Source organism: Macaca nemestrina, chromosome 12, assembly GCF_043159975.1.
Source record: "Macaca nemestrina isolate mMacNem1 chromosome 12, mMacNem.hap1, whole genome shotgun sequence".
Taxonomy (NCBI): domain Eukaryota; kingdom Metazoa; phylum Chordata; class Mammalia; order Primates; family Cercopithecidae; genus Macaca; species Macaca nemestrina.
Genome location: NC_092136.1, coordinates 59,536,829 through 59,563,487, shown reverse-complemented (window position 1 = coordinate 59,563,487; position 26,659 = coordinate 59,536,829). Strand labels below are relative to the sequence as shown.

General features: G+C 45.6%; 1 protein-coding gene across 21 annotated transcripts in view; it reads left to right on the top strand.

The window, feature by feature from the left end:
• The window catches only part of LOC105488785 (dynein heavy chain domain 1), a 75,693-nt gene extending 54,091 nt beyond the window's left edge, over window positions 1–21,602 (top strand). For 10 of the 21 annotated variants that reach the window (XM_071075166.1, XM_071075164.1, XM_071075172.1 and 7 more), the window contains 19 exons: window positions 6,435–8,043; window positions 8,222–8,430; window positions 8,637–8,841; window positions 8,917–9,019; window positions 12,731–12,880; window positions 13,134–13,316; window positions 13,446–13,877; window positions 14,086–14,557; window positions 15,447–15,740; window positions 15,990–16,142; window positions 16,336–16,514; window positions 16,644–17,609; window positions 17,805–17,991; window positions 18,203–18,325; window positions 18,414–18,615; window positions 19,575–19,666; window positions 19,813–19,962; window positions 20,183–20,988; window positions 21,202–21,602. In XM_071075166.1, coding sequence (XP_070931267.1) covers window positions 6,435–8,043; window positions 8,222–8,430; window positions 8,637–8,841; window positions 8,917–9,019; window positions 12,731–12,880; window positions 13,134–13,316; window positions 13,446–13,877; window positions 14,086–14,557; window positions 15,447–15,740; window positions 15,990–16,142; window positions 16,336–16,514; window positions 16,644–17,609; window positions 17,805–17,991; window positions 18,203–18,325; window positions 18,414–18,615; window positions 19,575–19,666; window positions 19,813–19,962; window positions 20,183–20,988; window positions 21,202–21,552 — 6,866 coding nt within the window. In that variant the 3' untranslated portion in view covers window positions 21,553–21,602. The other 11 variants (XR_011610881.1, XM_071075169.1, XM_071075173.1 and 8 more) reach the window with 11 other exon arrangements.
• The last annotated feature ends 5,057 nt before the right edge of the window (window positions 21,603–26,659 follow it).

Below are 26,659 nucleotides of genomic sequence, written 5' to 3'. Positions count from 1 at the left end.
TTTAAAGATGAAGAAACAGACACAGAGATTTTATAACTTGCCCAAGATACCCTAGCTATTAAGTGTCAGAACCAAGATTAAAATTCAAGTGTATTTGGTTCCAAAACCTGTAGTTCCTTCCAGCTATATTATTTGGTCTTTGTAGTGAATTTGCAGACAACAGAAGGAGTAAAGAGTGGTACAGTCAGATATATGAAGAGATTTCAGCTGAGAAGAGACTTCAGCAACATTGTAGAGTGAAGAATATTACTGCTGGCAGAATGTAAAAGGTGTCCTTGAGTGACAACCACCAAAACATCTAATATAAAATAAAAAATGAATAGACATGCCAACAGAAACCCCCAGAAACTAATCTGACCTGCTGTCAAGAAGCAGCAAGCAATAGAATAGAAACTCACCCTGAGATCTAGCTATATGCTGTCCAAAAGATGCACTTTAAATATTAAACACAGATAGATTAAAAGAAGTTTTTTAATGCAAAATATTTACTGCAGAAATAGTTTGCATAAGGAAGCTGATGTGGCAATATTAATACCAAAGCACTTTAAGACAAAGGATATTACCAGAGATAGAAAAGAATATCTCATAATTAAAAGATTCAACTCATCAGAAAGACAAAAGTCTTAAATGTGTCCACATCTAAAACAGACATTTAAGTATATGAAAAAAAGCCAATAGAAACAAAAGAGAGATAGTAAATCTGAAATCATAGTAAGAAATTAATATGCTTCTCACAGTAACTGGTAAGACAAGGAGCAAGAAAATATGGACATTAAAGATCTGAATAACACTAGCAACACACTGACATTTACAGAACATTATACTCACCAACTGCAAAATGCACCTTCTTTTCAAATGCACGTGAAACATTCACCAAGATAGACCATATGCTGGGTTATAAAATAAGTCTCAACAAATTTCAGAGGATTAACATTTTAAATATTTTATCTGACCATAACAATACAAATATTGATAAGATGCCTAGAGAATTTCCAAGTTATTTAAAATTAAACAACACACTTCTAAATAAATTATGTACCAAAAAAGAAATTACAAGGGAAATTAGAAAATGTTTTGAACTAAATAATAATGAAAACAAAGCATATCAAAATTTGTAAGATGCAACTAAAGGTTATAGTTTTAAATATCTCTTAGAAAGAAAAGCTTGGAATCAATGACCTAAATTTTCAGCTTAAGACTCTAGAAAAAGAAGAGTAAGTTATACCCAAAGCATTTAAAAGGAAATCAATAATAAAGATCAGAGCAGAAATCAGTGAAACAGAAAAACATACAAACAATGGAGAATATCAACAAAGCCATATTTTGTTTCTTGAAAAAGATAAAATTGACAATCACCTGTTAACACAAATCAAGAAATAAAAAGGAAAACATAAATTTTGAATATCAGGAATAAAAGAGTTTTTATTAAAGATATTTAAAAGGATAAAAAGGGAACCAGGGCCAGGCAGTGTGGCTCACGCCTGTAATCCCAGCACTTTGGAAGGCTGAGGAGGGCAGATCATGAGGTCAGGAGATTGAGACCATGCTGGCCAACACGGTGAAACCCGGTCTCTACTAAAAATGCAAAAATTAGTTGGGCATGGTGGCATGTGCCTGTAATCCCAGCTACTCGGGAGGCTGAGGCAGGAGAATTGCTTGAACCAGGGAGTTGGAAGTTGCGATGAGCTGAGATCCCACCACTGCACTCCAGCCTGGCGACAGAGTGAGACTCCATATCAAAAAAAAGATTTGGGGGGAGCCAGGCATGATGGCATGTACCTGTAATCCCAGCTACTAGGGAGGGAGGCCTAGGCAGGAGGATTTCTTGAGGCCAGGAGTTCAAGACCAGCCTGGGCAGCATAGTGGGACTCTCATTTAAAAAAAAAAAAGTTTTAAAAAATGGATAATAAGGGAAAATTATGAAAAACTTTATGCTAATAAATTTAGTAACTTAGATAAAATGGATACATGCTGTATTAGTCTGTTTTCACACTGCAATAAAGAACTACTTGAGACTGCGTAATTCATAAAGAAAAGAGATTTAGGCTGGGTGTGGTGGCTTACGCCTGTAATCCCAGCACTTTGTGAGGCTGAGGCAGGTTGATCACTTGAGGTCAGGAGTTTGAGACCAGCCTGGCCAACATGGTGAAACCCCATCTCTACTAAAAATACAAAAATTAGCTGGGCATGATGGGGGTCACCTGTAATCCCAGCTACTTGGGAGGCTGAGGCAGGAGAATCGCTTGAACCTGGGAGGCAGAGGTTGCAGTGAGCCAAGATCGCGCCATTGCATTCCAGCCTGGGTGACAAGAATGAAACTCCGTCTCAAAAGATAAAAAAAAGTAGGTTTAATTGACTCACAGTTCCGCATGAATGGGGAGGCCTCAGGAAACTTAAAATCATGGCAAAAGGTGAAGGGGAGGCAAGGCACGTCTTACATAGCAGTGGGGTGGGGGTGGGGGGATGAGGAGAGGTACCATCAGATCTTGTGAGAACTTGCTCACTATCATGAGAACAGCATGGGGGAAACTGGCCCCATGATCCACTCACCTCCCACCAGGTCCCTCCCTCAACATATGGGGATTACAATTCAAGACAAGATTTGGTTGGGGACACAGAGCCAAACCGTATCACATGCCTTACAAAAACATAACTTGTCAAAGCCTGACCAAAAGAAGAAAAATAATAGAAAATGAACAGCCTCATACCTAAGAAAAGTTTGAATGCATAATAATAAATGTTTCCAGTCCCAGATGGTTATACAGTTGAATTATATCAAGTATTTAGAAAAGAAAGTACAACTTACACATCCTTTTTCAGAAAACGGAGAATACTAAGCCATGACAAAGACATTTCAAGAAAAGAAATAAACTGTTATCTTTCATAAACCTAAATGCAAAAATAAATCTTCACTGAAATATTATTAAATAAAATTCAGCAACATACAAAAATAATAACATCTTAAGACCAAATGGAGTCTATCCTGGGAAGGCAAAGCTGACTCACCATTGAAAAATCAATCAGTGTAGCTCACATTAACAGAATAAAGGAGCAAATGAGTAAGTAATGTTAGTAGATAAAAATCACTTGACAAAATTCCAACACTATTCCATAACTCCCAGGAAATTAGGAATAGAAGATAACTTTCTCAATTTGATGAAGAGCGTCTATTATACTTACAGCTAAATACATACTTAATGGTTAAATATTGAATACTGTCCCCCTAAAATCAGTTAAAAGGCAAGAACATACTCACTGATTCTATTCAATATTGTACTGGAGACCACATCGATGCAATTAAGAAAAAGAAATGAAAGCTTTTAAAATTAGAAAAGACAAGTTAAAACTGTCTGTATTGGCATATAATATGATTGTCTACATACAGACCCCAAAGAAATATTTTTCTAAAACCCCATAAAACTACTACAATAAATAAGTTAAGTCATCAGGGTCACAGGATACAGAATCAATCCATTGAAATCGTTTGTATTTCTATATCCTAGTAACAAACCATTGGAAATTGAAATTTTAAAATATTACTTAAAAGTCATTTAAAAGGATAAAATACTTAGGAATAAATTTAATGAAAAGCATTCAAAATCTGGACACTGAAAATGACTAAATATTGCTGAGATAGAGGAAACTTAAATAAATGGAGAAATTTATGATGTTCATAGATTAGAAGAGTCAGTATCAGTAAGGTCCTCATTCTCCCCCAAATGATCTATAGATTCAATGCAATGCCAAGGTAAATCTTAACAGATTTTTTTTTGGTAAGTTGACAGACTTATTCTGAAACTTATATGGTAATGCAAAAGATCTAGAAGAGCCAAGCAACTTTGAAAAAGAATGAAGTTGGGACACCCACACTAGTGATGTTAAAACTGGCTCTACAGTTGTTGTAACGAAGAGAGTGTGGTATTGATATAAGGATATACATATAGACTAATGGAATAGAACAGAAAATCTGATAAGTAGTCATATATGGCCAGTTGATTTTTAATAAATGTGCCACGATAATTCAATGGGGGGAAAGGATAGGCTTTTCAAAGAATGGTACTGGAACATCTGGATATATGCATGGAAAAAAATGAACCATGTATTCTACCTCAAAATATAGATAAAAATAAATTATAGATGGATCACAGACCTAAATGTAAAAGCTAAAACTATAAAATTTTTAGAAAACAATTGGAGAAAAATCTGTGTGACCTTGGTTAGACAATGATTTCTTAGGGCACAAAACCTAAATTTTATCAAAATTGAAAACCTATGCCCTTCAAAAGACACTGTTACGAAAACGAAAAAATAAGCTATTGACAGAGAAAACACTCATGATACATGTATCTGACAAAGGACTTGAACCCAGAATACATAAAAACTCTTACAACTCAATAAGAAAACAAACATCATCCCAATGTTTTAAATGGACAAAAGACTTAAACAGACAACACTTCACAAAAGATGTATGAGTGGCCAATAGTATACAAAAAGATGCTTGATACTATCAGGCATCAGTGAACTGCAAATTTAAACCACCATGTGATAATTAAGAAGACTGACAATAACGAGTGTTTTCAAAGATGTAGAGCAACTGAAACTCTCTCACTTTGATGGTGAGAATGTAAAATGGTACATCCACTATAAAAAATATATGCCAGTTTCTTAGTAAATTAAATGTTACTTAACATATGACTCAGCAATTCCACTCTTAGGTACTCACCCAAGTAAAATGAGAACCACATATCCTCAAACTTAGTATACATGAATGTTCACAGTAGCATTGTTCTGTATAATGGTAAATCCACATATATACCCAAATGACTCCAGGTGGTGGCAAGAGATAAGAATTTAGAGGCACCTCTCCCACCTAGCCGACTAGTTCCCTGCTTTCCCTCCTTTCCTTTAAAAACAGGCCATTCAGGCATTTGCCTGAAAACTTAAAATGACCCACACCCTATTTCCTTATATATACTGCCAGTCCCTCCCTCCATTCCTCCTTTCCTCCTGCATTTCCTCTCTCTCTCTCTCTCTCTCTCTCTGACTCTTCATTGCTGCCTCAGGTGACATGAGGATGGAAGACTGATGACCTCCTGGCTCATTATGCCCTCCTTGCACAGGATTAAGTAAAAATCTTTGAACTTGTTTCCTATTGTTGTGGTGTATTGAATTTGTCCTTCTATCTAAAGAATCAGAGCAAGTTTTCTGTGTGAAGGACTCTCTGGTCACAGGTCAGACAACTAGGCATTAGGCAGTCCATCAGATAAAAGAAGTATCCTGTGAAAGGCACACTGTAAACCCCCACACTCAGCTCCCCTTTATTTCCTGTTAGGGCAGGGTTGTTGGCTGCTCTGGTACTAGAACACCAGTTTAACTGGGGGCTCTCAGAAAAATACTACTCAGGAATAAAATGGAACAAACTACGGAAACACTCAAAAACGTGGATGAGTCTCAAAAACCTGCTGAGTAAAAGAAGATAGACATGATCAAGTATATACTGTATGATTCTATTTATTTGAGGTTCTAGAACAGACAAAGCTAACCTATAGTGATGGAAGTCAGATCACATAACAATGCCTATGATGGTGGTGGCAGGGGGATTGATTGACTTTAAAGGAGCATGAGGAACTTTCTAGGGTGATGAAAATGTTCTAAATATCATTGGGGTGGTGATGACACAGGTGTGTACATTAGTCAAAACTTGCTGAACTGTATACTTAAAATGTATACATTTTGTTGTATGTAAATAGTGTCTTAATAAAGTTTGTTTTTGAAATTTATTATTATTATTATCATTTTTTAGAGACAAGGTCTCACTCTGCCACTCAGGCTGGACGGTGCGATCACGGCTCTCTCAAGCTCTTGTGCTCAAGTGATCCTCCAGCCTTAGCTTCCCAAGTAGACAGGTCTACAACACACACCACCAGGCCCAGCTATTTTATTTTTCATTTTTTGTAAAGACAAGGTCTTGCTGTTACCCAGGTTGGTCTTGAACTCCTGGCCTCAAGAAATCTTTCCATCTCAGCTTCCAAAAGTGTTAAGATTACAGGGGTGAGCCACCACACCCCAGCCTAAATTTGACTTTTTTGTGTGTACATGTGATATAACTCTATTCTCTTTGACTGAAATGATTGCACTTTCCCCCTAATTGTGGTCAGATCTGGTTTCTATCCTTCTCAGCTTCCAAATAGGATAGGGAGCTAGGAACTAGGGAGAAGGAGAAGAGATAGGATCTCGGGAGAAGGGAGAAGAAATTCCTCAATTTTAGGGAGAATGTTGGGTAGGGAGAATAGCTTACTCAAATGTGACTGAGTCCCAACATGTCAGATTTACAAAATTCCTTTAGAACTGTGTGTAGCAGGAATAGAAGGAACAGACTGATACTCTCATGTGGACTTTTACATGTCCTCATTATTATTCCTCATGTCCCATAGACCCAGAGAAGAGCTGCCAGCCAGTGTTGGAGACTCTGCGCCAGGCCATGGATGGCACTGTGTATGCCCACAGCACCTTGGAACTGCAGACACTGCAGCCTACAGTCAATTTCCTTGCCACTGTCACAGTGCCAGGCTACTGTGAGCGCCCACTGTGTCCACGCCTCTTCCGACTCTTCACAGTCCTGGCCCTGGAAAGCATGACCCAGGCCACCCTGCTGGACAGACATGTGCCTATTATTCAGGCTTGGCTTGAGCGTTTCCCTTCTGTGGAGCGGGAGCGTGCTCTGGCACGAGCCCTAGTTAGGGCCTCAGTAGAGGCTTGGGAGGCTGTGTGCAATTGCTTCATGCCTTCACCCCTCCACCCACACTACCACTTCTCCCCACACTCTGTGAGCCACTTACTGAGCAACCTGCAGCTGCTGCCTAATAGAACAGGCTCCCGAGGCTTTGTGGACTATCCCAACCACCAGGAGCACTTGCGCCGGGTGTCAGGCCTGCGTGGCACTCGTCTGACCATTATGATGGCCACACGCAATGTGGTGCGTCTTTGGTTGCATGAGGCACAGAGAACCTTTTGTGACCGGCTGGACAGCCCTAGGGAACGCTCCTATTGTGCCAAGCTGCTCCTAGTAGTAGCTCGGAGTGTCTTCTGTTGTGGTCCAGGGCCCCAGAACCTGGTCAAGGACCATGAGGAGGATGAGGAGGAGGAGGAGAGGGTGCCCGAAGTAGAATCTGAAGGGGAGTTGGCCCAGTGGGAGGACTTCAGCAACAGCAACAGTGAAACAGAGGAGGAAGAGGAGCCTTACGGACTTCAGGTCGCCACAGGCTCAAACTCCAGTGATCCGAGTCTAACACCATCTACAGGACCAGTAAGCAGAGGGATGAGGGAAAGCATAAGTCACAAGATAAGGCAAGAGAAAGGCACAAGGGCATCTAACTATAGGCTCCAGGTAAGGAGATCATTCAAGGCTTGGTGGCAGAAGGCACCCCAGATGGACCTGGTCTCACCCCTGTTATTACCAGTGCTACTACTACATCCCCAGGAAAAGCCCTCAGACATGGTCTTCAGTCAGGAGCTGACACTGGAGCCTAAGTCTGAAACCCCCAACTTGTACCTGGAACGGCAGTGGGAGAAGCTAGAGGAGCAGCTGGCCACCTCAGCTGCTCAACTGAAGCTGAGCCCCCACCTTGCCCGGTGTCATTCCATGGCACAGCATGTGGCCCGCCTGGTCCGGGTGTTGGCCAGGCCCCGGCAGCATGGCCTGCTGCTTTCGGGGGCTCTGGGTACTGGGCGCCACACTGCCATCACTCTGGCTTCTAGTATATGTCAGACCCATTTCTTTCATCTACCATCTGGGTCAGAGGAGGACATTCTCCAATGTCTACGAGATGCCAGCTGGCGTGCTGGCTTGTTAAGCCAGCCTGTGGCTCTATTGGTACCCAGTGGTGTGGATCTCACTACACTTCATCGCCTCCTGGCCGTGGCAACCTCAGGCAGTTTCCCTGGCCAGTACACAGAAGCGGATTTGGACCGCATTGAAGAACACTTCCCCAGGGAGAACCTTGGTGTCAAACAGAACATCAAGAAGGAAATGGTGTTGCAGAGGTGAGGCCAAGAACCCCATACCCGAGTCTGCTCTGCTTTTACTCTGTCTTGGCCAAAAGGAATTCTGTGGGCTGCCATAAGGGCTGAGAGATTGGGGCTAAGTGGTCTGGTTGGGACTAGGGCCAGGAGGGGCAAGCAAAGGTAAAGGGGAGGACATTAGCTGAGCCCTGGCCCACAGGTTCCACCAGCAAGTGTGCAGCCACCTTCACCTGTTCTTCCTGATTGGAGATAAACAGGCCCACAAGCAGCTGCCCTCCCCCCTTTTCCTGAGGCTCCTTCAACTGGCCACTGCCAGCATTGACCGCTATGAACCCTGGGACCAAGCTGCCCTGGTCAAAGTGGCCCAGCATCACCTGGAGGGTGCTCGGAGTCTACCCCTTGATGATGGTGAGCCCTTTTTACTTGTCCTTACCACTCATCTTTACCAGGCTTTAATGAGGGTTATTACCTAGGTCAATCTCTCTCTCCCTCTCTAGAGCCTACAGAGCCCCCTTCACATTTCCTACCCTTCTTCTTGAGCTAGGAGATGATCCCTTTCCTTTCCTGTTTTCCTACAAGCTCACAAAGTGAGGCTAAAGCCATGCCCATTGCAGGCTCCTGGAAGTACCCAGACCTCCAGGCCTCAATTCCCAGTGTGGCCAAAGCCATGGCTCTTATCCACCTTTCGGCCACCCACTACCATGAGCACCTGTGCCCTGCATTGCCACTCGTCACCCCTAAGACCTTCCTAGACTTCCTGGACACTTTCCTGATGCTGCAGCAACAGACAATCCTGAAGATTAAGAACAAGGCCCAGCGGTGAGTGGTCCCATCCCCTGCAATGTACCTCCTTCTGCTCCTTTGGGTTTCCTCACCAGCACATTGTATCTCCAGGGTCCAGAATGCCTTGGAGAATCTGAGAATGCTGATTAAGGAGCATGGTACCCATGCCAATCTGATCTCTGACTTGGAACAGCAGCTGAAAGCCTCCAGCAAGGTAAGGAGACGATTTTGAGGCTTCCATGGTGGTGTCAAAGCAGAAGCCCAAAAGGGGTCTTGAAAGGAAGCAACCAGAATGAACCTTAGTTCTTGTCCCCCTAAGCTTCCACTTCCCCTAGAAAATCTCTCTAATCTCTGCTGCCTCCTCCTTTACAGCTTAGGTTCAAAAGTTTCCCATGACACAGCTAAAATCAGATTGATTCTTCATAATGTGTGAAATCCAAGCATCTGCTTCTGGTTGCCCCTAGCACCTTGATCATGAGAAGTTCAGTATGCTGTAGATTCCCATGGGGGTTGGGGCAGGGACTACATCTCAGTCACCACTCACTCACCTCTTAGAATTATCCTCTTTTTCCATAGCACTTTGTCCCTATACCCTTTCTTCCACAAAAGCACCAAACAAACAAAACTGTTGTGTACAGTGAGGACATGTAGATGGGTGATGGCAGCAGGGAGAAATTTATGCTATAGCATAGAACCAGAAGTAGATTTATAATGGTATACTAGACAAGAGTGTCCTGAATTTTCTTATTCACCCTCCTCTACCAGGCATTTTCCAGTGACCAACTTTTCCTTTCCTCTCTCATCTCTCTAATACCTGGTCTACAATGTTTCTGAGCCATCCCACTTTTCCTTTAGCATGCCCTTCTAGTTGAAACCTCAAAACCTTTTGCTGTCTTATACAGAACAATCTTATTCTTTGAATAAACAGACTTCTTATAGCTGGCTAAAATTGGTGATGATAGGGCTTATCACACCTTCTAAAGCCAAATACTCCTAGCTAAAGGTGTTTTCCCAAACTAAAGAGCAGTTTTGCTTTTAATAAGAGGAATTCTAAAATAGCACCTTTTCTTCCTACTACACAAGATTTTGATAAATGTTCTGGTATAACTTCAGAGCAGTGAACTAGTGCCCATGTCACACTCAGATAATCTTTCTACTAGGGTTTCAGGTCTTAAGCTCCTAACACCTAGCCAGCTCTTCTGATGAGTGCCCTTAGGACTATCATCCAGTGCCACACAATTCCAGATACATGGCATATGTCGTGTCTACTAATGTGGTTTTCATTGTGTTTGATGTAAATGGTGTCCCCTGGAGTTTTAAAGGTACTGATGCCCCCCTACTATTCACCACCTAGGATGAACAGCTTAGATTAGACCTCAAGACTCAGTTAAGTTGCAAAGAAAGAAAACAAAGTCAAAGAGCAACAGAAATCCCCTTTCCCAGTTTTTTGCCCTACATTTTCCCAAGATGATTAATACCAGGATTGTTGATCTGGTTTAGGGGGTGCTAGTATTCCTTGATCTGTGAGTCAGTTATACCGGAGCAGAACACAGTAAGCCAAAGATCTGGATAAGAGATGTTTGTAGTCTCAGGGTCATTCAGAGTCAGATCCCTTGGTCATTCAATCAATAGCCGTAATAGTGTGTACTTGTTCCAGTGTTCCCCACCCCAAGAAATGGCATTACCAGCCACTGAGCCAAATCCCAGGACTCAGTCTGGGCCCCTCCATCTCTTTACTCTCTTATATTCAACTGGTTAATTTTTTCATTATTGCACTCAACAAAAATTTATTTTTTGTTCAGGCATTTCTTAATATTTATGTCTATGTTAATACATGCCTACATTTACATCTAGATGGATGGATAGATAGATAGATAGATAGATAGATAGATAGATAGATAGATAGATAGATAGATGACAAAATCCTTGCCACACCTTTCTGAGGTAGCTATTCTTTTCTCACTTTACAGATGAGAAAACAAAGGTCCAGAAAGGTTGGGGAGACTTCCCTAACCTTATAAGGTTGTAATGAGGATTAAACAAGATCTTACATGTATAGTATTTAAATGTGCTGGCACATAGTAAGAGCTCAATAAATGTTAGTTACTATTAATATTAGGTTAGGCCAGGCACAGTGGCTCACGCCTGTAATCCCAGCACTTTGGAAGGCCAAGGCCAATGGATCACTTGAACTCAGGAGTTCAAGACCAGCCTGGGCAACATGGCAAAACCCTGTCTCTACAAAAAATTATTCAGGCATGGTAGCACCTATCTGTAGTTCCAGCTACTCAGGAGTCTGAGGTGGGAGGATCACCTGAGCCCGGGAGGTTGAAGCTGCAGTGAGACATGATTGCACCATTGCACTCCAGCTTGGGTGGCATAGTGAGACCCTGTCTCCAAAAAAAAAAAAAAAAAAAGGTTAGGTTGCTTCCTAATAAGAGAAGATAGGGCACTATCCTTACCTTCATGGTGCTTATAGTTTAGCAGAAGATATACTCATCCAGGCAATGACAAAACCATGTTATAACGGAGTAAGTTCAGAGTGCTCCAAAATATCAAGAAAAACTTTCTAGAGAAAGCAGAGTGCCCTGCTATGCAGCACAGAGCATGTATATAACATGGTAGGAGCTCAGAAAATTCCCTAACTATGTAAACAAAGGAATAAAGTACATGAAAGTTGATTACTGAAACTTAGGTCAGATTTGATCTGTGTTTGAAAGGGGCCAGGTTGATATAACAGTATGTGAAAGGCCTAGAGGCAAAAGAGTGTGTGCCACGTTGGAGGAACTGAAAGTCAGGAATGGCTGGAAAGTAGCATGCTAGGAGAGAGAAAAGAGATGAGATTGGAATGATGAGTAGGGGTCTGGTCATGGGGGTATTGTCAATCAAATGTAGAAATGACAAGTGTTAATGACAATGATTCAGCTTTTAGAAAACCAGCTAGGCTGCAGTGGGGGGATAAAAGGAGGGGAGTAAGAATAAAAACTGAGAGACCAGTTAGGAGGCCAGTGCAGAAGGTGAGGAGTGAGAGGGCCTGAGTGTGAGTGACCAACGTTGGGAAGGGCAGTGTACACGAGAGGCATTTGGGAGGTAGAATTGAAGGGCCTCAAAGATGGGCTGGATTTGGGGGATACAGGAGATGGAGCCAAGCGTAACAACTCAGTTTGTTCCTTGGGAAACTTGAGTGTATCTTGCCACCATTCTCTGAGAAAAAGAATACACAGGAGAGGAGTCAGATTGCAGGACAGCTGAGGAGGCATAACCAAATACATTCATGTGGGGACATGTGGAATGTGAGGGGCCTGTGAGACACCCAAGAGATTTCCACTAGGCAGATGAATACGTGGTATGGGGCTGGGAGGGAACCTAGCTGGAGAGAGAGATTTGGCAGTTGGAACATAAGTAGGAATCAAAGCCATTAGATCAGAGAAGGCTTTTATAAGTGTAGAGTGAGAAGAGAAAGGAAGCTCTGAAAAAATTGATGAGGAATAGTTAAGCTCACAGAGGAAGGAAATGAGAAAGAGCAGCCAGAGAAGTTAGAGAAAGCCCAAGGAGAACACAGTATCACGAAGGCCAACAGAGGGGGATGCCTCAAGAGGGAGGGAACTGTCTTCTGTGACAACTGCTGCTAATGGGTCAACTAAAATATAGAGTAATGTAATGTAACTGTTACACACATATTCTTTGGGTGAAGCGGCTGCAGAAAAAGCAACCACACACTTGGGGTTGCATTACTAGATATGTAACTCACAGACTAATAAGTGACAGACCCAGAGCTCAGCCTCTCTCTGTGGCCTACTTGGAGTTCAACGTGGTCAGTCTTTCAAGTGAGGAGTATGCTAGAGTCCCGGGATCATAGGGTCTTCTGGGGTGTTCCCATATGGCTCAGGATCTGGAACTGCAGGGCCTGGATATCTCTTTGCAGAGCCTCAGCATGTTTCAGCAGCAGCTAGAGCAAAGCAAGCTCCTATACAAGCAGCAGCTAGAAGAGTGTAGGCATCAAGAGAACCTCATTGAGGACCTCGCCAAGCAGCGGGATGCCCTGCAGGCTCAGCAAGAGGCTTTCCTGGAGCAGGTGGGCTCTTCCTGCTGCCTGCCCTGCACTGCTCCTCTCCTGAAAGAGGGCAATCCCTCTAAGGATACCAAGAGGAGAGGATGGAGTGACTCATCATGGAGTCTTCTGGGGGGAGGGGACAAAAGTAATAGGATGGCTTGGGGAGTGACCTCTCATGGGGACTCCAAGGAGGAGATGATCCCCCTAGAAACACCTTGAAGGAAGAACAGAACATCTCAGGAGCTCACTTTAGAAGTTATCTCTCCTCATTTAGATGAGCAAGGCATTTCTGGAGCCTCTGAGCCAGCTGCAGGTGGCTGACTTCGAGGAGATACGGAGCTATCGAGCACCACCAGAATCTGTGGTCCGGGTGACTGATGCAATGTGTGACTTGTTCCACCGTGAAACAGGCTGGGCCAGTGCCAAACAGCTGTTATGCACTGAGGATTTTTATCAGGTAGGAAGGGTGGAGCACAATGAAGGAGGATAGGGGAGGCATAAAAGGGAGACTTGGCAAGGCTAAACTGTTGGGTCAAGGTCCAGAGCATCCGTGTCTTCCCCATCCCTTTAACATACATCCTTCCAGGAGCTGGTGTTCTTCCCCAAGGAGAAGATAACAGACTCACAGCTGATAAAGTTACATCTAATTCTGAAAGCTCCAGGTATGAGTGATGCAGCTCTGCGGGCAGTGAGCCGACCTGCAGCCAGCCTGGCAGCCTGGCTCTGGGCTGTTCTGCACTATGGGCTGGCACATTGCCGGGGACTGCCCACGGGCCTGCTGCTGCAGCAAGTGGAGGCAACACTCATTCGGGAGCAGGCCCGCCTGGGCTACTACCAGTTTCAGGCCCAGGAGACCCTGGAGAATAATTTGGCCCTGGCTAAGATGGTGGAGGATGCCCAAGCTTCCCACAACTGTGTGGCAAAGACCCTCAGTCAAGCACAGCGTGGGCAGTATCACAAATGGCCCATGAAGGCTGCACTGCTCATGCCTATGCATGCCTGGACTATACAGCTCCAGGTAACCATCCCTCTCCAAGATGTCTCCCTCAAAGTTCCTTTTATGCCACTCCCCCGCTCCTCCCTGTGCCCTCACTGCCTCCCTCTGTCCCTCTCTGCACTCCTTGCCATGTTTTCCTCCACACCCCACCTTGCCCTCCCTCTGCCATATCTCTCCCTGCACCCTCCTCACTGGCCTACACAGCCTCTGGTCTTCCCGTCCACTCCAGAAGCTGAAGGGACGCTGCATGACTGTGTTCGGAGATGCCCTCCTATGCTCAGCTGCCATCATCTACCTGGGTCCCTTCCCACCACTGCGGCGCCAAGAGCTACTGGACAAGTGGTTAGCTCTGTGTAGGGGCTTTCAGGAGGCCCTGGGCCCAGATGATGTGGCACAGGCACTGAAGCAGAAGCAAAAATCTGTCAGCATACCACCAAAGAAGCCCCTGCTGGCTACACACTCTCCCTTCAATATTCTGTCCCTGCTGAGCTCTGCATCTGAACAGTACCAGTGGGATGGAAACCTGAAGCCACAGGCAAAGTCAGCCCACCTGGCAGGCTTGCTTCTGCGAAGCCCCACCCACTACAGTAGTTGCCGTTGGCCTTTGCTGCTTGACCCCAGCAACCAGGCCCTCATGTGGTTGGACCCGCTACCTCTGGCAGAGAATGGATGCTTGGCACCAGCCCCCACTGAGGGTAGAGGTAAGCAGACATAATAAATGCAATGCTTCCAGAGTATCTGAACTGCCCATCACTCAGCCTCTTGTGGTCTTTCCCTTCATAATGAGGACACTGCATTTTTGTGATCAGGATGTCCCAGATTGCACCAGCCTATACTACAGGAATCAATTTGGTCACATTTATTTTTTCTCTTTATTACAATGATTCTGAATCTACATGACTGATTGGTCCATGATTTTCCACTTCCCTGATCTACTCAGCACTACCCAAATTTATCCAATGTTCAGAAATCCTGGGTAATATTTCTGTTGGCTCTGTTTGGATCGGGGACCCTTCTGGGTGGAGTATTGGAAGGAACATTTTCTAGGAGAAGGAATAGAGTGTTTATTTCCCAGAAGAAGAGGCTGGGGATTGAGTTTGTGAGAAAAATGTGACCTTATTTGGAAAGGGGTTCTTTCAGAGTAATTAAGTTAAGGACTTTGAATGAGATCACCCTGATTCTTATCTGGATGGGCCCTAAATCCCACAAATGCCCTTACAAGAGGCAGAAGAAAAGGCATAGAAAATACAGAAGAGAGGCTATGGGAAGATAGAGGATGAGTAGGATCCCTCCCTGGAATTTTAGAGTAATAATTTTGAGAGCCAACATTTATTGAGTGCTTACTATGTGCACATCTAAGTGTTTTCTATGTATAATTTAATTTAATCTTCACAGTAACCCTGTGAGGTCGCCACTAATATCAACCTCATTTTGCAGATAAGAAAATTGAGTCATAGAGAGCTTAAGCAACTTTCCTAAGATGTCGTCCCGCAGACCTTCCCTCATGAAATAGAGCCCTTGAGTGAATTCCTCCCCTAAGGAGTCTGATTCCTCCCCTAAGAAGAGCTCCTCTGAATCTTTCTGCCCCAGGGAAAGGCCTCATGAGAAATCAAAACACAGAGAGTAAAATGGACATGAAAGAGGAAGATGATGATAGTGAAGACAGTAATGAGGCTAAGGACCAGACAAAAGAGCAGAAGGCAGAGGAAAGAAAAAATGAGCAGGAGAAAGAGCAAGAGGAAAATGAAGAGAAAGAGGAGAAGACAGAGAGCCAGGGGTCAAAGCCAGCCTATGAGACTCAGCTTCCGTCTCTTCCCTACCTTAGTGTTCTTTCAGGTGCTGACCCGGAGCTAGGTTCTCAGCTCCAGGAGGCAGCTGCTTGTGGTGAGAACTGGTCCCCACCCACCCTGGACCCCTTTTGACTCGCCCCATTCTGTGACCCCACAGGCCTCCCACACCTCAGTCTAACCTCAGTTCCCATCCTTCATCCCGGGCACTAACTATATTGAAGCGTCTTGTGGAAACCCTCCTATCAGCCACAGGGAAGCTGGTCGGAGCCAGACCTCGTGGATGGGGAATGGGGATCATGGGTGCTGGCATCGTGGGTAGGGTTCCTTTGCCTCCCTCTCACAGGCCTGCCTGTGCTACTGACCAACGTGGAGCTGGGTCTAGGGTGCCAAGAACTGCAATGGCTGCTGCAGCGGGAGCAGCTGAGCCCACCCCAGGTGCAGCCTGGCTTCTGTCTGTATCTCAGCACCACCCTCTCCCTCTGTGCTATGGAAAAAGGTGAGGCCCAGAGGGCAAATTGCCAGCACAGTTGTGTGGACACACTAGGCCCTCAGCACCAGCCCTAAAAGGGCTTCACTCAACCTGGCCCAGAGCAGGCTCAGGTCTATAGCAGGGAGCCATACTCCCTGTCTACTCTACCCCGTGGCTCTGCCAAGGGGAAGAGGTTAAGCATCTCCCATGTTACCCCAAGTGCTAGGTTGTGAACTGCTAAAGGGTCTGAATGTGCTGGATCTGGGCCTGAACATGGAAATACTGGAAGAACAGATGCTGCATGAAATCTTGTGCAGAGAGTGTCCTGAGCTCGAGACCCGCTGGCAGAACCTAAAGATCAGAGCCCTAGATACCTGCAAGGCTGTGGAGGCTGCTGAGGTGCTTGGGGGCTCGGTCTGTGGGTTGAGATGAGTATTGGATGGACCTGGGTAAGGGGGTGGAGATGAATGTAGATGTTTGGGGACTGTGGGAAAGGGCCAGATCCATCCAACAAATGAGTATATGCAGGAGCGGCTGCTGACGATGCTGCTGTTCCAGAATCCAAAGCATCAGAAGCCAGCCAAGTTTCTGCGGAACATGGTGAGGGCCCAAGGAAAGCTATGCCAGCTGCGTGCCCATTGTGAAGAGCTAGAAGGGCAGAAACTACAGGAAATGGTATCATGGGCACCCTATCGGCCTGTGGTTTGGCATGGAATAGCCATGGTAAAGGCCCTAAGCCAACTGCAGAACCTGCTGCCACTTTTCCGTATGAGCCCAGAGAAGTGGCTGGCAGTCACCAAGCAGGCTCTGGATAGCATGAAGCCACGTGAGATTAATCACGGGGAGGACCTGGCCAGTCATCTACTGCAACTGAGAGCACACCTGACCCGCCAGCTGCTGGGCAGCACTGTGACAGCACTGGGCCTTACCCAGGTACCATTGGTGGGTGCATTGGGTGCTTTGGCTCTGCTGCAAGTGACAGGGAAAGCATCAGAGCTGGAAAGACTGGCACTCTGGCCTGGACTAGCAGCCTCTCCCAGCACAGTCCACAGCAAGCCAGTCTCAGGTGTGGCTCGACCGGCCTGGCTTGGGCCAAAAGCCTGGCATGAATGTGAGATGTTAGAGCTGCTGCCCCCATTTGTTGGCCTGTGTGCCTCCCTGGCAGGCCACTCCAATGCTTGGCAGGCTTACCTGTCACTGTCATCCACAGTGCTGGGTCCTGCACCTGGGCCTGGGCCTGAGCCACTTAGCCTCCTCCAGAAGCTGATCCTGTGGCGCGTTCTGCGACCTGAGTGCCTGGCAGGTGCCCTGGCAGACTTCACCACCAGCCTCCTGGGTCGGCCCCTGGATGAAAACATGGGCACTCCCACCATGCCCTTTAAATATAGTCGGGCTACTCAGCCCATGCTGATCTTGTTGCCACTGCCTGGCCACCCCACAGCCACTCTGCATCCTCTGACTGTCATCCAGAATCTGGCTGCCAAGTATCAGCAGGTTTGAACCTAGTCTTTTGGTCACAGAGTGACCAGGTTCCTGTAGGCTGGGGCGTGGGGACCCCCTCTAAGCATTTTCATGGATCTTTCTGTACTACTTAGGGACTTTTGGGATAATGGTAGCATTAGTTTGGGTCCCTCAGGTCACCCTAGGATCACTTTGAGTCATGCCGCCATCTCTTTTTTTGGTCCCCAGGGGCAGAAGCATCTGCAGGTGATAGCCCTGGGCTCTGAAGTCTGGGACCCGGTCTCAGTTGTGGTCAGCACTCTATCCCAGGCTATGTATGAGGGGCACTGGCTGGTGCTGGACAACTGTCATCTGATGCCCCATTGGCCGAAAGAGCTGCTACAGCTCTTGCTGGAACTGTTAGGCAGAGCCAAAGGTGAGTTTATTGCCTAGATTGGCTGCCAGGATCCTATCCTACACTTGGGCCTTAGCTTGAAATCTCAGGACTGATGGCCAGTGACCTAGCACCAAACCTGTCCACTTGGCCTTGTAGCTGACTCCTGACACCCCTAGCCTCAAGTCTGATCCCTAGACTTCTGCCCGACCCTTTACCCAAGGACTGATCTCAGACCCTTGTCTGACTCTAGTGGTTGCAGACCTGGAATCAGAACAGCTTTTAGGCCAACCTGAAAGCAGGAATGTAGCCACTGTTCACAGAGATTTTCGTCTTTGGCTTATTGTGCCTGCAGAGTCTAGTGCTTCTTTGCCAGGTGAGGAGCTTAACCCCCTACAGGCTCTCAAATTGGAAGTGGGAGGGCAACTGTGCTGTGCTGACTCAGCACTCTCCTTCCTCCCCAGCTGTGCTGACTCAGCACTCCATGCCTGTTTTCTGGAACCAGTCCCTGGAGCTGGGCCATGTTTTGATTGATAGTGTGGAGCTAGCCCAGCAAGGACTCTATATGCAACCCCCCACCCAGGCACTACCTCTGCTCCTCCTCCATGGCCTCCTGCTACACCGGCAGCTCTATGGAACGAGGCTGCAGGCACACAGGGGGCGTTGGTGAGCTGCTCAGTCAATCACTCAACAAACATTGAGTATCTTCCGTATGCTGGGATGAGTAAAACTAATTCATCTTTGGAAGCTCCAAAGAGCAAGGGCAAGGGGAAGTTAAGGAAGGCTTCTCCAAAGACTTTGAGATTTTACTTTGAATTGAATCTTAAAAGCAGGGGCAAATCAGGTAGAGATGGACCTTTCTGAGAAGAGGGACCTAAATTCAGCAGAAGGGAGGAGACTTGAGTGTGGTTGACATGGACATGCTGGATGTTGAGGAGGGAGAAGTAAGGCTCATTATAAAGGGCCTTTAAGACTAGGGCAAGGTAGGCCAGGCATGGTGGTTCACACCTGTAATCCCAGCACTTTGGGAGGCCGAGGCAGGCAGATCACGAGGTCAGGAGATCGAGACCATCCTGGCTAACACGGTGAAACCCCGTCTGTACTAAAAATACAAAAACTTAGCCAGGCATGGTGGCAGGCACCTGTAGTCCCAGTAGAAGAAGAAACAATATCCTTTTTGTGTGTTGAAAAGATCACTCTGGATACAATGTGGAGAATGGACCAGAGGAGGCAGGACTGGGGACAAGCAGAGCAGCTTTAGGAGACTCTGGAAATCTCCAGGGAAGAGATTGTGGTATGGGTGGTAGGGTAGTAGCCATGGAAGGGATAGAGAATAAATATGGGGTGAGGAGGAAGGAGGAGTCAAGGATGACTCTCAGATTTTTGTTTTAGATAATTGGGTGGCTAGTGGTATCTCTCACTGAAATAGGAGGTGGAACAGGTTTTATGGGGGAAAATGATGATTTCAGTTGAAAGCAAGTTGTATTTGGGGTGCCAAGCAGCAAAGACTAGTGAACCCTCATGGGTCTGAAGCTCAGGAGAGGGGTTCTAACTGAAGAGAAGACTTGACAGTCCTCAGCATACAGATGATATGTGAAACCCTGCTTTCCGCTCCCCTTCTCTAGGAGTCAAGTGACCCTAACCCAGGTTCTTCAGACCCAAGACCAGCTGTGGGCAAGTCTTAGCAATCCCCGTGCTGCCATGCAAGAGCTGGCTGGTAAGACCCTTCCTGTCCCCCTTGGAGTCATCAGCCCTCAGGAGAGCCTGGAAGAGGGTGGGGGTGGAATATAATTCACAGCTTTGGTTTTGGGAGTGGTGGAAACTGAAGGTACTGGAACTGAAAGGCTCTAACCTCATCTTCAGCTTCAGTTTTCTACGGGGGTCCTCTGGAGGACACTGAGGACAGGGAGGCTCTGTTTAGCCTCACGCAAGCCTGCCTGAGCCCCAGTAGCAGGAACTGGGTCCAGCCACACACACCCCAGTCTTTGCTCGCCAGGCTCATGCCCCTCCCAGGTAAGCTTCACTCAGGTATCTGTTTTGGGGTAGGGAATAGTACAATGCAATGCTACCCACCACAGAAATGTGGACAGCAGTCTCAATAAAGGTATATGGGGGTAATATTCATACTGTTATGGGGGGTGATGGCAGTAAAGGATCAGAGAAAGGCTTACTCTCTTGAGTCTAGGGTGGGGAGAGTACATCTTGTCCCTCACCCCTCACCTCTATCCCCAAGAGCTAAGGGAGCTGGATGCAATGGCAGAGTGCAAGGCCCAGATGCACCTACTGCCCTCACCACCTGAACCCCGGCTCTGCGGACTCAGTGAGGGCCCCCAGGCCTGGCTGTTGCGACGCCAGAGTCGCGTTCTCTTGAGTGCGCTGCAGCGGAGTTCACCCGTGTGGGTTCCTGAGTCTCGAGGAGGCGCCCAGCTCGCGGAAAGGCGACTGCGGAAACGCCTAGTGCAAGTCAACCGGAGGCTGGAGTCACTGCAGGATCTGCTGACCAACCTGGTTCGCCAAGACGAGTCTGGCGCCCCGAGGTCAGTGCTGGGGCCGAATGCGCGGCGGCCCCTGGAGGGCGTCTTAGAGACAGAGGCTCTGGAACTGAGCCGGTTGGTGGGCACGCTACAACGCGACCTTGATTGCCTGTTGCAGCAGCTGAAGGGCGCACCCCCATGTCCCTCCCGCCGCTGTGCTGCGGTGGCCCACGCTCTCTGGACTGGCCGCCTACCCTTGCCTTGGCGACCTCATGCGCCGGCCGGTCCGCAGCCGCCCTGGCACTGGCTGCGACAGTTGTCGCGCCGTGGGCAGCTGTTGGTTCGCTACTTGGGCGTGGGCGCGGACGCGAACAGTGATGTACCAGAGCGCGTCTTCCACCTGTCAGCCTTTCGCCACCCACGCCGCCTGCTGCTGGCATTGCGTGGGGAAGCTGCCCTGGACCAGAATGTGCCCAGCTCGAATTTCCCTGGTAGCCGAGGCGCGGTCTCCAGTCCGCTCCCGTATAAACGTCTGGAGATGAACAGCAACCCTCTGCACCTCAGGGTATCTTCGCGCCACCCCTCGTTCGCGGTTCCAGTCCCCTCAAAGTCTCTAATTACACCTCGCAGTTACCCCTTATTGGTGATCTTGCCCCTCGGTAACCCAGCTAGCTTCTCTGATCTCGGTCCACTACGACCTCCCAACCCCCAACCCCCACTCCCCACCTGCCACCTCCCAGCTTCCTAGCCTTGCCTGACCAGCTTCTGACGCCCCCAGGTGGAGAACGGCCCAAACCCCACGGTTCCAGAGAGAGGGCTGCTGCTGATCGGGCTACAGGTCCTACATGCGGAGTGGGACCCAATAGCTGGAGCCTTGCAAGACAGTCCTTCCAGCCAACCCAGTCCTCTGCCTCCAGTCAGCATCAGCACACAGGCCCCACGCACCAGCGACCTGCCACCCCCAGCCGACCTGACGGTGTACTCCTGTCCTGTGTACATGGGAGGGCCCCTTGGCAACACTAAGCTGCAGAGCAGGAACATCGTGATGCATCTGCCCCTACCCACCAAGCTCACCCCCAATACCTGTGTCCAACGGAGGGTCCACGTGTGCAGCCCACCCCTGTCTTGAGCCCATCTACCAAAATAAAGTTGTAGTGATTCCATGAAAGATTTCTGAGATATGGGGGTAGAGCAGCAATCCTTTCCAGAAGGTTTTCAATTTACTTTGCCCAGATCCATTGGAGGAATCACTATCTATAGTGGTTCCTATAGCAGCAATAGTCTTACAAAATGTATTTCTTCTTTTTTTAAATTTTCATTTCTTTACAAAATGAATTTCTTAATACGACTATAAGACTATAGCAGCAATAGCCTTAGAAATGTATTTCTTAATAAGATCTGAAAGTCAAAGATCTGCCTTCTTCACACCAAGAAGGCAGAATGTGACACACTAGGGGAAAGGTACAGTGTGCATAATTGAGAAAAGAGGAGGTATATTCACACTGAAGGTAGAAGAGGGCATGTGCCTGGCAGCTGGGAAGGGGAAAGTGTGGGTACACTTGGGGTGGGGTGGGGCTTGGTGTTAATCACGCATCCAAGAAGCTAGGCAGACCCAGCAGTGGCTGACACACAGAATCCTAAATCCTTGCCCCGCTCTCTATTGTGGTCTCAGCACTTGTGCTAAACCCACAATGGATATGTTTGAAAGGAGAACATTAGCACTGAAAATTCTTTCTTAAGGCATTTAGTGGTGTTCTTGGCAATGCCTCAATCCTGCCCTACCACTCGTTCCTCTCCTATGATGGATTCTCTCAGTGAGTCATGCATATGAAAAAAACCAAGTAAGATACAAGGTCCTATATTCATTCAACAATTATTCATTGAGCACTCCTTGAAACCAGGTATTCTTCTGTGTGCTAATAGAGTTATTCTAATGTAGGGCAACAAGCAATAAAAGGCCAACATATAAATAAGTTTGATGATTTTGAAGTCCTATAAAGAAAACAAAATAGACCGATGCGTCAAGAGGATATGTGACGAGAGGGGAGCAGTTAGTATAATTTGAGTGGTCAGGGAAGCTTTCTGCATATTTGAAAGTAGCTATTTAAAGATCCAGAAGGAATATTCATTCAGGTAGAGCCCTCAGTAGGTACAAAAGTCTTGAGGTGGGAACAACCTTGAAGTGTTCAAGAAACAGAGTATGCAGCCAGAGCATGGTGGGTGAGTGAGGGGCAGAGTGACCCAAAATGATGGAAACATATAGAAAGGGGTGGCTCACATGGTCGTGGTAATGAGTTTGTATTTTTCAAAAGTATAATGAGAATGTATTGTCAAATAGTAGGTGGGAGATTATATGATCTAATTTGCATTTTTTCAAAGGTCACTCTGCCTGCTCTATGGTGGATAGATGCTAGAAAAGCCAGGGTAACAAGGCAGAGGATCTATTTGGACCCAATTGAAGTAATTCAAGTAAGGGATATTGGAGTTTGGGCAAGGGTCTTAACAATAGAGATGAAGAATTGACAGATTTAAGAAATATTCTGGAGGTAAAACCAGCAGGACTGATGGAATGGATGTGGAGAATAAAGGAAGAGGAAGAATCTAGGGTGATTTGGATTGTAAGCTTGAGAAACTAGGTATATCATGTGTCATTAACTGAGATGGGAAATTTGAGGGAGCAAGCAGCTGGAGCTAAGGAATCAAGAGTTCTGCTGCTTTGATATTTTCTGTTATTATTAGTTGCATGACTGCATGCTATGCCAGGGCGAGCCTGTCTGACAAAACCTGAGTTAGAGTATGGCCGTACTAAAGTCCTATATGAGCTTCACTCCTTGCCCCCAAGCACCAAAACTTATATAGTATTATGAAACTTAGCTCCCTTGCTCTTTGGCTAGGTACCAGCTACATGGTGGGAGGAAATGCAAACAGAAGTCTATACAGGCATACCTTGAAGCTATTGTGGGTTTGGTTCCAGACCACCACGATAAGGCGAATATTGCAATAAAGCAAGTCACATGAACTTTTTGGTTTCCCATTGCATATGGATTACATTTGCACTATATTGTAGTCTATTAAGCATGAAATAGCATTATGTTAAGTTAAAAAAAAAAAAAAAAAAAAAAAAAAAAAAAAAACAAGGTATACCAGCCTGGCCAACATGGCAAAACTCTGTCTCTACTAAAAATACAAAAATTAGCCAGGTGTGGTGGTAGGCGCCTGTAATTCCAGCTACTCAGGAGACTGAGGCAGCAGAAGAATCTCTTGAACCCGGGAGGTGGAGGTTGCAGTGAGCTGAGATTGCGCCACTGCACTCCAGCCTGGGTGACACAGCAAGACCCTGTCTAAAAAAAAAAAAAAAAAAAAAAAAAGTGCATACCTTAGTTTAAAATACTTTATTGCTAAAAATGCTAATAATCTGAGCCTTCAGCAAATAGTAATCTTTTTGCTATTAATCTTTTTTGCCTTAATATTGATAGCTGCTGATCAGGGTGGTGACTGCTGAAGGTTGTGGCAATTTCTTTTCCTTTTTTTTTTTTTTTTTTTTTGAGACGGAGTCGCTCTGTCACCTAGGCTGGAGTGCAGTGGCCGGATCTCAGCTCATTGCAAGCTCCGCCTCCCAGGTTCATGCCATTCTCCTGCCTCAGCCTCCCAAGTAGCTGGGACTACAGGCGCCCGCCACCTCGCCCGGCTAGTTTTTTGTATTTTTTAGTAGAAACGGGGTTTCACCGTGTTAGCCAGGATGGTCTTGATCTCCTGACCTCGTGATCCGCCCGTCTCGGCCTCCCAAAGTGCTGGGATTACAGGCTTGAGCCACTGCGCCCGTCCGACAATTTCTTAAAATAAGACAACAGTGAAGTTTGCCACATCAATGGACTCATACTTTCATGAAGAATTTGTCTGTGGCATGTGATGATGTTTTACAGCATTTTACCTACAGAACTTATTTCAAAATTGAAGTTAATCCTCTCAAACCCTGCTGTTCCTTTATTAAGTTTATATAATATTCTAAATCATTTGTTGTCATTTCAACAATGTTCACAGCATCAGAAGTATAGATTCCATCTCAAGAAACCACTTTCTTTGCTCATCCATAAGAGCAACTGCTCACCCATTAAAGTTTTAACCTGAGATTGCAGTAACTCAGTCATATCTTCAGGCTCCATTTCTTATACTAATTCTCTTGCTGTTTCCACCACATCTGCAGTTACTTCCTCCAATGAAGTCTTGAACTCCTCAAAGTCATCCATGAGAGTTGAATCAACTTCTTCCAAACTCCTGTTAATGTTGATATTTTGACCTCCTCTCATGAATCAAAAATGTTCTTAATGGCATCTAGAATGGTGAATCCTTTCCAGAAGGTTTTCAATTTACTTTGCCCAGATCCATTGGAGGAATCACTATCTATAGTGGTTCCTATAGCAGCAATAGTCTTACAAAATGTATTTCTTTTTTTTTAATTTTCATTTCTTTACAAAATGAATTTCTTAATAAGACTATAAGACTATAGCAGCAATAGCCTTAGAAATGTATTTCTTAATAAGATCTGAAAGTCAAAATTACTCTTTGATCCATGAGCTGCACAATGGATGTTGTGATAGCCGGCATGAAAACAACATTAATCTCCTTGTACATGTCCATCAGAGCTCTTGGGTGTATTGCCAATAGCAGCAAAATCTTTAAAAGAATCTTTTTGTTCTGAGCAGTAGGTCTTAACAGTAGGCTTAAGATATTCAGTAAACTATATTGTAAACCGATGTACTGTCATACAGGCTTTGTTGTTCCATTAAGAGAGCACAGACAAAGTAGATTTAACATAATTCTTAAGGGCCCTAGGATTTTCGGAATGTTAAATGAGCATTGGCTTCAACTTAAAGTCACCAGCTACATTAGCCCCTAACAGAAGGTCAGCCTGTCTTTTGAAGCTTTGATGCTACAATAAGTCGTAGATGCCATCTCCTTCCAACAGAAGGGTGTTTCATCTACATGGAAAATCTGTTGTTTAGTGTAGCCACCTTCATGAATTCACTGCAGCTTCCACATTAGCACTTGCTGTTTCACCTTGCAGTTTCATGTTATAGAAATGGCTTTCCTTAAACTTCATGAACCATCCTCTGCAAACTTCAGACTTTTATTCTGCAGCTTCCTTGCCTCTCTCAGCCTTCATAGAATTGAAGAGAATTAGGGCCTTGTCCTGGATTAGGCTTTGGCTTAAGGGAATGTTGTGACTAGTTTGATCTACTATTCAGATCACTAAAACTTTCTCCATATCAGCAATAAGGATGTGTTTTGCTTTATCAGTCACATGTTCACAGGAATTGTACTTTTAATTTCCTTCAATAACTTTTTCCTTGCATTTGCAACTTGGCTAACTGGCACAAGAAACCTAGTTTGCAGTTTACCTTGGCTTTTGATATGCCTCCCTCACCGAGCTTAGTCATTTTTAGCTTTTGATTTAAAGTGAGAGACATGTGACTCTTCCTTTCACTTGAATACCTAGAAGCCACTGTTGGATTATTAATTGGACTAATTTCTATATTGTTTGTCTCAGGGAGTAGGGAGGCCCAACAAGAGAGAGAGAGATGGGGGAACAGGCGGTCAGTGAAGCAGTCAAAACACACACGACATTTTTCGATTAAGTTTGCCATCCCATGTGAGTGCAGCCTGTGGTGCCCCCAAATGATTACAATAACAACATCAAAGATCACTGATCACACTGATATAATAATAATGTAAAAGTTTGAAATACTGTAAGAATTATCAAAACGTGACACAGAGACAAAAAGTAGCACATGCTATTGCGAAAATAGTGCTAATAGACTTGCTCAACACAGGGTTGCCACAAATCTTCAATTTTTACAAAACACACTATGATGTGCAATAAAGAACAGCACAAAATAAAATGAGGTATGCCTGTACTGAGCATCACTCTTCACAACCTCTTCAAAATGGTAACTCACCAGTGAGTGTGGTGCAACTGATGTCCTTTAACAAAAGGCTTAGCAGAGAGGCAAAAACTCCCACTTTCCTCAGGGCCCTTTTCTTTTCTACAGTCAACCAGGGTGCATGGCTGTGCCTTCAGGAAAGGAAATAAGTAGAGTATTAAAAGAAGTCCTTTTGGAAAAATGAACCGTCTGTCTATGTTTACTATTACCACTATTTGCCCTCCAGTGGGAGCAGGGAACAATAGTGAGATAGCTGTAAAACCATCTGAAATTGTTTAGAATATTTTCTACAAA